We start from the raw sequence: 11,188 nt of genomic DNA on the forward strand, positions 1-11,188 counted from the left end.
AGTCAGTTCCATCAAATTTCATTGCATTATATCCTGGTTCTTGGGAGACAGACCTTGTGTCTTTTATCACACAGCTCATGTTGTCACAAATGTTTTCACAACAGCTTGCTCATTCTCTAATCAGGGAGAATAATCCAAGACTTCAGAGACAATCTCAAAATGCAGACTGCGGGAGCGAAGATTCACGCATGCCACAAGACTAACAAAACCAATCAGACAGAGCTAACAAATCACCTTTGTGCTGACTCCATATATCTTCCAAGGTTGATCTGGCTGGATATGATTTTATAATAATGACAGGAGGAGAACTTACTGGCAAAATAAAAAGGCCATACGTGGTACTCAACATGAGGTACAGTGTTTACTGTACTATAACCCTAATACCAGAGTCAAATATAATATGTCTCAAGTTGGATGACCCATAAATCAAGGCACCCAAAGCAAAGGAAGATTTTTGAAACTGTTAGCCTGATCAACTGAGTGACCTATTGTTCCTGGATGAAGGATATCAAAGGCAGCATGTACTTCAGTAAAAAGCGTTAATGGCTGTAGTACTAGTAGATATGCAGATTCTGTGTTGTACCATCTGCATGCCCTGAGGTAGCGGAGATTAGGGTTCTTGCCAAAGCTGATTAGAACAACTAGTAAGGAATACTCTACATCTCAGTTAAGTGAGAGGGTGGTTTCCAGCTAAAATGTTTTTGCAATACTCAGAGGCTTTTGCTACTAGAGTCTACACTAATCAATCAGAACTAATAACTAGTTCAGTCTGGCTCATTGTCATGGAATTATTACACATTGTCTGATTTGATGGAAATGAAAATAGTTTCTATTCTCGAAGATATTTTTCCAAACATCATGACAATCATGACAGAGATTTTTGGTTGTTGCTTTTTTCCCCCTGCACCAAATTCATTCCACCAAATCATTCTGTTTACAACTGAAGGAATTTCAGCTGATACAAACAGGAACATGAAAATCTTAAAAAGCCTGTAAATAAAAGATGGTTTAAAAGTGGGGCATGTGGAAGGGGATTATGTTTTTCATTAGCGAATGGAGATCTAAACTAGCAAACCACAACAGCTGAGACCCTTTGTAGCTTTTCAGATTCATATTTGCTCTCTTTTCACACACAGATACAAAGAGACAGACAGACCGGGGCTGAAATTAGAAACACAGCATAGGGAAACAAAAGTTTTACTGAATGTATATTAGTTCTTATTTTAGGAAACATGAAAGAGTTTAAATCTATATTTTAAAAAAATACATTCTAGATTTGGAGGCTCAAAGAATCCTAGCCCTTTTTGTGCTGAGATAAAATGATTTTAGGATGACATTATGTGGGAATTCTGTAGTCCACAGAGACATGAAAGATTACCCATGTCACACACACAAATGCTTTTCACAAGCATTTGAGAAGCACTCACACTACTTTTAGAAATGAATTTCATAAGGTTTTGAGCATCAGATGAGCACTGAATATCTACAATAGCATTTTGCTAATCTTTGCTCAAGCATATTTAGAGACTGAATTATTTAAACAAGGAAATGTCAAGTACTGAAAATTTTGGGTCTGTTTATTAATTGCATCATGTAGAATCAGCCTAGCTGGTGTAGAGTAAAGACATCTGGACGTTGATAAGAAAATTCTTTATAGACTGTTTTGCAAATGCATAAAGGTGAACGGTATAAATGATTACAGAGCTCACTAGTTTTGTATCTACCTCAGCCTCAAAAGGTATAGCAAGTCTACCCAGGATAAGTAACCATGTTTAAGAGATATCTTTAAGGACAGTTTAAATGATGTTGCAGCTGGAGTTGCGTGATTAATTCACAAAAACATTATTCAGCAAATAAGCTTAGTTTATCACAGAATATCTGCAAGCAGAATGCAGTATCCTCAAATAGATTCAAATGTATTCAGTCAATATCAATTCATTTTTTTTTATTCTATAGATTCACCGTGTACATTTGAAATTTAAGCTGTTATTTAGCGGTGATTGGTCATGTAAGCCACATAATATCATTTCTGTCCCCTGATTGGAAGAGAATGTAAACTTTTATGGAGCAAATAGTCACATGTGTGAATTTAAAGTTCAGCAACTATGAATATTCATGCGTGCAAATTTGAAATTTGCTTTCCATGAACATCTGTGTGCCATAAAACATATGAGCATGCCGGAAGTGAATTCATCTAAAATTCAAACAAACATTTGAAGGATTTTTTCTTCCTTCTTCAGTCAGCTTTAACTGTGGCAAAACTGGCCTAAAAGAGTCCAGAGAGTGGTTGTAATGAGGTCTGATCTCATGCACAATGGCCAGCCAACCCACAGTTAGGTTGCAGTCTAACCTATCAACCACTGTGACTGATCAAAGAAAAGTGGATCTGATCTAGAAAAGTGGAACCTGGCAGCACACCCATAGGAGGACCAGCCGGCATCTTCACAGCGTATTGCAGTTTCATGCAGCATAACATGTGGCGATCAAGCAGTGTAAATAAATTTTATTTCAGCAGTATTATAACAATCATGTTTAAACAAGGCTTAAACTAAGCACGGAACTAGCTGGCTTGTATGTCCTCCCTAGAGGCAACTAGAGTTAGAAAAGACAAACAGAGACACTTTCTGATGCAAAAATCTGTGAAAAACCTGCCTCTCTTTCTGTGGTGATTAATTAAAAGTGAAACAGCAAAACATTTTCTGACAGGCAGAGACCCCTTTTCATTTCTGTGTCAGTGTCTAGGGGTATGTCTACACTAAGGAATAAGGTCGAATTTACAGAAGTCGGTTTTTTAGAAATCGGTTTTATATATTCGAGTGTGTGTGTCCCCACAGAAAATGCTCTAAGTGCATTAAGTGCATTAACTCGGCGGAGCGCTTCCACAGTACCGAGGCTAGAGTCGACTTCCGGAGCGTTGCACTGTGGGAAGCTATCCCACAGTTCCCGCAGTCTCTGCTGCCCATTGGAATTCTGGGTTGAGATCCCAATGCCTGATGGGCTAAAACATTGTCGCGGGTGGTTCTGGGTACATATCGTCAGGCCCCCGTTCCCTCCCTCCCTCCGTGAAAGCAAGGGCAGACAATCGTTTCGCGCCTTTTTTCCTGAGTTACCTGTGCAGACGCCATACCATGGCAAGCATGGAGCCCGCTCAGGTAACCGTCACCCTATGTCTCCTGGGTGCTGGCAGACGCGGTACGGCATTGCTACACAGTAGCAGCAACCCCTTGCCTTGTGGCAGCAGACGGTACAGTATGACTGGTAGCCGTCATCGTCATGTCTGAGGTGCTCCTGGTCGCCTCTGTGAGGTCGATCAGGAGCGCCTGGGCAGACATGGGCGCAGGGACTAAATTTGGAGTGACTTGACCAGGTCATTCTCTTTAGTCCTGCAGTCAGTCCTATTGAATCGTCTTATGGTGAGCGGGCAGGCGATACGGACTGCTAGCAGTCGTACTGTACCATCTTCTGCCGAGCAGCCATGAGATGTGGATGGCATGCAGTCCTTCTGCACCGTCTGTGCCAGCCAAAGATGCAAAAGATAGATGGAGTGGATCAAAACAAGAAATAGACCAGATTTGTTTTCTATTCATTTGCTTCCCCCCCTCCCCTGTCTAGGGGACTCATTCTTCTATATCACACTGCAGTCACTTACAGAGAAGGTGCAGCGAGGTAAATCTAGCCATGTATCAATCAGAGGCCAGGCTAACCTTCTTGTTCCAATAAGGACAATAACTTAGGTGCACCATTTCTTATTGGAACCCTCCGTGAAGTCCTGCTTGAAATACTCCTTGATGTAAAGACACCCACTTTGTTGATTTTAGCTCCCTGAAGCCAACCCTGTAAGCACTCCTCCCAGCATCAGAGCAATGGCAAACAATCGGGCATCTGAGAGTGCTGTCCAGAGCAGTCACAATGGAGCACTCTGATGGGGCTAAAACATTGTCGCGGGTGGTTCTGGGTACGTGTCGTCAGGCCCCCATTCCCTCCCTCCCTCCGTGAAAGCAAGGGCAGACAATCATTTTGCGCCTTTTTTCCTGAGTTACCTGTGCAGACGCCATACCATGGCAAGCATCGAGCCTGCTCAGGTAACCGTCACCCTATGTCTCCTGGGTGCTGGCAGAGGCGGTACGGCTTTGCTGCACAGTAGCAGCAACCCATTGCCTTCTGGCAGCAGACGGTGCAATACGATTGGTAGTCGTCCTCGTCGTGTCCGAGGTGCTCCTGGCCACGTCGGCTGGGAGCGCCTGGGCAGACATGGGCGCAGGGACTAAATTTGGAGTCACTTGACCAGGTCATTCTCTTTAGTCCTGCAGTCAGTCCTATTGAACCGTCTTATGGTGAGCGGGCAGGTGATACGGACTGCTAGCAGTCGTACTGTACCATCTTCTGCCAGGCAGGCAAGAGATGAAGATGGCTAGCAGTCGTACTGTACCATCTTCTGCCGAGCAGCCATGAGATGTGGATGGCATGCAGTCCTTCTGCACCGTCTGCTGCCAGCCAAAGATGTAAAAGATAGATGGAGTGGGTCAGAACAAGAAATAGACCAGATTTGTTTTGTACTCATTTGACTCCTCCCTTGTCTAGGGGACTCATTCCTCTAGATCACACTGCAGTCACTCACAGAGAAGGTGCAGCGAGGTAAATCTAGCCATGTATCAATCAGAGGCCAGGCTAACCTCCTTGTTCCAATAAGAACGATAACTTAGGTGCACCATTTCTTATTGGAACCCTCCGTGCAGTCCTGCCTGAAATACTCATTGATGTACAGGCACCGCCTTTGTTGATTTTAGCTCCCTGAAGCCAACCCTGAAAGCCGTGTCGTCAGTCGCCCCTCCCTCCGTCAGAGCAACGGCAGACAATCGTTCCGCGCCTTTTCTCTGTGCGGACGCCATACCAAGGCAAGCATGGAGGCCGCTCAGCTCACTTTGGCAATTAGGAGCACATTAAACACCACACGCATTATCCAGCAGTATATGCAGCACCAGAACCTGGCAGCGCGATACCGGGCGAGGAGGCGACGTCAGCGCGGTCCCGTGAGTGATCAGGACATGGACACAGATTTCTCTGAAAGCATGGGCCCTGCCAATGCATGCATCATGGTGCTAATGGGGCAGGTTCATGCTGTGGAACGCCGATTCTGGGCTCGGGAAACAAGCACAGACTGGTGGGACCGCATAGTGTTGCAGGTCTGGGACGATTCCCAGTGGCTGCGAAACTTTCGCATGCGTAAGGGCACTTTCATGGAACTTTGTGACTTGCTTTCCCCTGCCCTGAGGCGCATGAATACCAAGATGAGAGCAGCCCTCACAGTTGAGAAGCGAGTGGCGATAGCCCTGTGGAAGCTTGCAACGCCAGACAGCTACCGGTCAGTTGGGAATCAATTTGGAGTGGGCAAATCTACTGTTGGGGCTGCTGTGATGCAAGTAGCCCACGCAATCAAAGATCTTCTGATATCAAGGGTAGTGACCCTGGGAAATGTGCAGGTCATAGTGGATGGCTTTGCTGCAGTGGGATTCCCTAACTGTGGTGGGGCTATAGACGGAACCCATATCCCTATCTTGGCACCGGAGCACCAAGCCGCCGAGTACATAAACCGCAAGGGGTACTTTTCGATAGTGCTGCAAGCTCTGGTGGATCACAAGGGACATTTCACCAACATCAACGTGGGATGGCCGGGAAAGGTGCATGACGCTCACATCTTCAGGAACTCTGGTCTGTTTCAAAAGCTGCAGGAAGGGACTTTCTTCCCAGACCAGAAAATAACTGTTGGGGATGTTGAAATGCCTATATGTATCCTTGGGGACCCAGCCTACCCCTTAATGCCATGGCTCATGAAGCCGTACACAGGCAGCCTGGACAGTAGTCAGGAGCTGTTCAACTACAGGCTGAGCAAGTGCAGAATGGTGGTAGAATGTGCATTTGGACGTTTAAAGGTGCGCTGGCGCAGTTTACTGACTCGCTTAGACCTCAGCGAAACCAATATTCCCACTGTTATTACTGCTTGCTGTGTGCTCCACAATATCTGTGAGAGTAAGGGGGAGACGTTTATGGCGGGGTGGGAGGCTGAGGCAAATCGCCTGGCTGCTGGTTACGCGCAGCCAGACACCAGGGCGGTTAGAAGAGCACAGGAGGGCGCGGTACGCATCAGAGAAGCTTTGAAAACCAGTTTCATGACTGGCCAGGCTACGTTGTGAAAGTTCTGTTTGTTTCTCCTTGATGAAACCCCCCGCCCCTTGGTTCATTCTACTTCCCTGTAAGCTAACCACCCGCCCCTCCTCCCTTCAATCACCGCTTGCAGAGGCAATAAAGTCATTGCTGCTTCACATTCATGCATTCGTTATTCATTCATCACACAAATAGGGAGATGACTACCAAGGTATCCCAGGAGGGGTGGTGGAGGAGGGAAGGAAAATGCCACACAGCACTTTAAGCACAGCACTTTAAAAGTTTACAACTTTAAAATTTATTGAATGACAGCCTTCTTTTTTTTGGGCAATCCTCTGTGGTGGAGTGGCTGGTTGGCCGGAGGCCCCCCAACCGTGTTCTTGGGCGTCTGGGTGTGGAGGCTATGGAACTTGGGGAGGAGGGCGGTTGGTTACAGAGGGGCAGCAGTGGCAGTCTGTGCTCCAGCTGCCTTTGCTGCAGCTCAACCATACACTGGAGCATACTGGTTTGGTCCTGCAGCAGCCTCAGCATTGAATCCTGCCTCCTCTCATCACGCTGCCGCCACATTTGAGCTTCAGCCCTGTCTTCAGCCCGCCACTTACTCTCTTCAGCCCGCCACTTACTCTCTTCAGCCCGCCACCTCTCCTCCCGGTCATTTTGTGCTTTCCTGCACTCTGACATTATTTGCCTCCACGCATTCGTCTGTGCTCTGTCAGTGTGGGAGGACAGCATGAGCTCAGAGAACATTTCATCGCGAGTGCGTTTTTTTTTTTCTAAGCTTCACAAGCCTCTGGGAAGGAGAAGATCCTGTGATCATTGAAACACATGCAGCTGGTGGAGAAAAAAAAAGGGACAGCGGTATTTAAAAAGACACATTTTATAAAACAGTGGCTACACTCTTTCAGGGTAAACCTTGCTGTTAACATTAACATTTTGCCTCCTCCCACCGCGTGACTACCCCCTCAACCTTCCCCCCTCCCTGTGGCTAACAGCGGGGAAGATTTCTGTTTAGCCACAGGCAAACAGCCCAGCAGGAATGGGCTCCTCTGAGTGTCCCCTGAAGAAAAGCACTCTATTTCAACCAGGTGACCATGAATTGTATCTCACTCTCCTGAGGATAACACAGAGAGATAAAGAACGGATGTTGTTTGAATGCCAGCAAACATACACTGCAATGCTTTGTTCTACAGTGATTCCCGAGTACGTGTTACTGGCCTGGAGTGGTAAAGTGTCCTACCATGAAGGATGCAATAAGGCTGCCCTCCCCAGAAACCTTTTGCAAAGGCTTTAGGACTACATCTAGGAGAACCGCAAATGCCAGGGCAAAGTAATCCTTTCACATGCTTGCTTTTAAACCATGTATAGTATTTTAAAAGGTACACTCACCAGAGGTCCCTTCTCCGCCTGCTGGGTCCAGGAGGCAGCCTTGGGTGGGTTTGGGGGGTACTGGCTCCAGGTCTAGGGTGAGAAACAGTTCCTGGCTGTCGGGAAAACCGGTTTCTCCGCTTGCTTGCTGTGAGCTATCTACAACCTCCTCCTCATCATCATCTTCTTCGTCCCCAAAACCTGCTTCCGTATTGCCTCCATCTCCATTGAAGGAGTCAAACAACATGGCTGGGGTAGTGGTGGCTGAACCCCCTAAAATGGCATGCAGCTCATCATAGAAGCGGCATGTTTGGGGCTCTGACCCAGAGCGGCTGTTCGCCTCTCTGGTTTTCTGGTAGGCTTGCCTCAGCTCCTTCAGTTTCACGCGGCACTGCTTCGGGTCCCTGTTATGGCCTCTGTCCTTCATGCCCTGGGAGATTTTGACAAAGGTTTTGGCATTTCGAAAACTGGAACGGAGTTCTGATAGCACGGATTCCTCTCCCCAAATAGCGATCAGATCCCGTACCTCCCGTTCGGTCCATGCTGGAGCTCTTTTGCGATTCTGGGACTCCATCATGGTCACCTGTGCTGATGAGCTCTGCATGGTCACCTGCAGCTTGCCACACTGGCCAAACAGGAAATGAGATTCAAAAGTTCGCGGTTCTTTTCCTGTCTACCTGGCCAGTGCATCTGAGTTGAGAGTGCTGTCCAGAGCAGTCAGAATGGAGCACTCTGGGATAGCTGCCGGAGGCCAATACCATCGAATTGTGTCCACAGTACCCCAAATTCGAGCCGGCAACGTCGATTTAAGCGCTAATCCACTTGTCAGGGGTGGAGTAAGGAAATCGATTTTAAGAGCCCTTTAAGTCGAAATAAAGGGCTTCATTGTGTGGACGGGTGCAGGTTTAAATCGATTTAACGCTGCTAAATTCGACCTAAAGTCCTAGTGTAGACCAGGGCTAGGATAATGGGGCTCTAGATCCATGAATGGGGCCTCTAAGCACTACCAGAATAATAAATAAATTATTAATTATTACTATTATTTATTGTAGGCTTTGCAGGCTCTTAGCCCAATATGTAGATATAATGTAGCTACAGTAAAAATATCAGTAGAGAGAATTCATGTCTATCTGAAGAAGTGTTTTATTTACATGGCTTACATTGACTGTATTTATTTCTTGCTTTAAGTGGTACATAATGCAGTTTTTACAATTACATAAGAGAACTGAGAAATTAGGCATAGGGACTGTCAAATACCAGTGACATTTTAGTATAAATTGCAAAACCTGGTGTTTCCATCCAATTTTTAGTTTCTCTTAAGAAAGTTATGACAGGAAGTAATCCAAAGTTGAAGACTAATATTATTTAGGTTAAAAATGATATTGGAAAAAAAATGTTTACACTGGAATAATAAAAATTCCAGATATTTTCCTCTCTTGTTGCTCGGACTGTTAAGAATTTATGCTGTATTAATTACTTAAAATATTGGACACACAAAAGCCAGACTTATTGTGATCAGATGGAATACAATCCCACTTTTCTTACCAGGACACATGGAGACTATTAACTCTGTCTTTCCTCTCTATTAGCCAGTGTTTAATGGTCAAGATGATAAGCAGTTGGAGCAGGCAACTAAAGGGCAACTGGGCAAAGGTGATTATGCATGTACAATTTTTGACTAGCAAATGTATATAAAACTCTATTGCATGTATTTGTTTCCCTTTCCCCTCATCTATATGTTACTTGTCTTCTCAGGGTCTAGCCCCACACTTTCACTGAGCATTGTGCAGGCAGACTCTGGCACCCTCAGCACAACCCACTGACTTCTGCTTTCTGGCTCTAATGAGTTTTATATCTACAAAACTTATTTCCTAGATGGAATCAATGGGCTGTCTCTAAGGGTCTCAATCCAGAATGGGGCCCTTATCTTGTCAACTCTTTAGGGGAGGGACTATGGGCCAGATTTTTAAAGGTATTTAAGTGCCTGTCTCCATTTTCAGATGCCTAAATACCTTTGACAATATGGCCCTGTGTCTACTTCTCTTTGTACGGCACCTAGCAGGATGAGATTTCAGTTCTTTGATCACAACCATTCCTTATTCTTACAGAAGCAGCAGCAGAAATGGCACCTAACTAGAAAGGTGGAACCTGCTTGCAGCATGTCCACAGGAGGCCCATCCAGCATCTTCATAGCGTATTGCAGTTTCATGCAGCATAACATGTGGTGAAAATGAATTTGATTTCAGCAGTATTTTGGGAAGGGTCACTTGTAAGCCAGGGGTTAATTCATTGTGTTTAACTAAAGCAAGTGAAGGGGCCAGAGGAGGAGTAGGGAGGGAGGGAGGGGGATTAGCTGTTATAAAACTGTTCTATTGCAGCAGTCAGCTGAAATACTCACTGGGGGGGGACGGGGGGGGGACTAACAATACACACGTCAGACATGAGAGAATACAAATATAAGAATTAATTCTATCAGCTAATATTATTGATTCATTTCAGGCCATAACAATCATGCACACTCAGATATCTCAGTGGAAAATGGTTCAGCCAAACACCGCAGCTTACCTAAGATCCTGAAAGAACACTTTCATTATCAGCTTCTGGCTATCAGCACCACTTCATATCCAGCACTCTGTTTATATGTGTTCTGCTCAGGGAGCGTTGGACATTGAAGATAGATATTTGGCAATAACATCCCTATGAAAGTGATATCCCTTCTGGGGAAATACTGAAGGCTCATTATTCAGACAAGGAAAATAGAAACTCAAGGAGAAAAATGTGATTGTTTCCCCTCTTAAATGTCTCCCCCACACAAGCTCTGGGCCTAGGCATCCTCTTTCCTTTAGCTAGGGAAAGAGAATGTGAGCCAGCCAGTTTTTCCGCTGTAGTAAATGTCAGTGTGGTTCCTTGGCCAGATGCTCAGATTCATTCAATATCTGGCTGCAGCCCCACTACAGACAAAGGGGCTAATTCTCCTTTCCCTTATGCCAGTGTAACAGAGGTTTCATATGACTAAAGTCAGTGGAGTTGCACTGGTGTGGGTGAGTAGAGAATCAAGCCTGATCTCACCCCACCCTCAACTTCCACCAGCTCCAGGCTTGGTACCTGGGGTCCCCTTGTCCTTTTTTTACCATCAAGTTCACAAAAAGAATAAATACATAAATAAATAAAATTGTGCTGTTCATTTTTCAGGGTCACCAGACTCAGAATGTTTATTAGCAGCAGCTCTGCTTGGCTACACTCACCACATGTGGCAAATTGTTTGAAATTACATATCTGACTCTTTCCTTTTCTTTCAGTACTGTACATAGTCCCCAACCTGGGCCATCTGAAGTGCTGGCCCCAGCTAACACTGCAGTAGGCATTAAACATGCCGAGGAAGTATTTCTGGCTCACTCACAGGTATTTTTATACCTTCACATTCAAACAGGTGAATCCTTTGCAACTTTGAGGCACGTGGGGGCACACTGCACCCTCCCACTGAGAAACCTGAATCCTTCCTGTACGGTCAGACATGGATTCCCTGTCTAAAGGAACCCTGTGGGAGGAGCAAGGAAGGATAGCTCCATAAGGTTTCCCTCACAGATCATTCAATTGAGGAGCAGGGATTAGCTGCCCTGCAGAAGAAGCAGGAGGTCTGTCCTGCAGAAACTGTTGATCC

At 45.6% G+C, this 11,188-nt stretch overlaps 1 protein-coding gene across 1 annotated transcript; it reads right to left on the reverse strand.

Moving 5' to 3' along the window:
- Positions 1-6,538: 6,538 nt before the first annotated feature.
- Positions 6,539-7,963, reverse strand: LOC140905167 (uncharacterized). The gene is made up of 2 exons (XM_073327934.2): positions 7,549-7,963; positions 6,539-6,993 (listed from the first exon to the last, which is right to left on the reverse strand). The coding sequence occupies exons 1-2, from the start codon at positions 7,952-7,954 to the stop codon at positions 6,911-6,913; spliced, it is 489 nt and encodes a 162-aa protein (XP_073184035.2). The 5' UTR covers positions 7,955-7,963; the 3' UTR covers positions 6,539-6,910.
- Between the last annotated feature and the right edge of the window lie 3,225 nt (positions 7,964-11,188).

The sequence above is a fragment of the Lepidochelys kempii genome, chromosome 1 (genome assembly GCF_965140285.1).
Source record: "Lepidochelys kempii isolate rLepKem1 chromosome 1, rLepKem1.hap1, whole genome shotgun sequence".
Taxonomy (NCBI): domain Eukaryota; kingdom Metazoa; phylum Chordata; order Testudines; family Cheloniidae; genus Lepidochelys; species Lepidochelys kempii.

What these genes read in the sequence shown, in the direction of transcription:
- LOC140905167 (XM_073327934.2), bottom strand. Translation starts at nt 7,954, where the DNA reads ATGAAGGACAGAGGCCATAACAGGGACCCGAAGCAGTGCCGCGTGAAA. An exon ending in AGGCGGAGAAGGGACCTCTG is followed by an intron (nt 6,994 to 7,548) that starts GTGAGTGTACCT and finishes TTTCTCCACCAG; the next exon opens with CTGCATGTGTTTCAATGATC.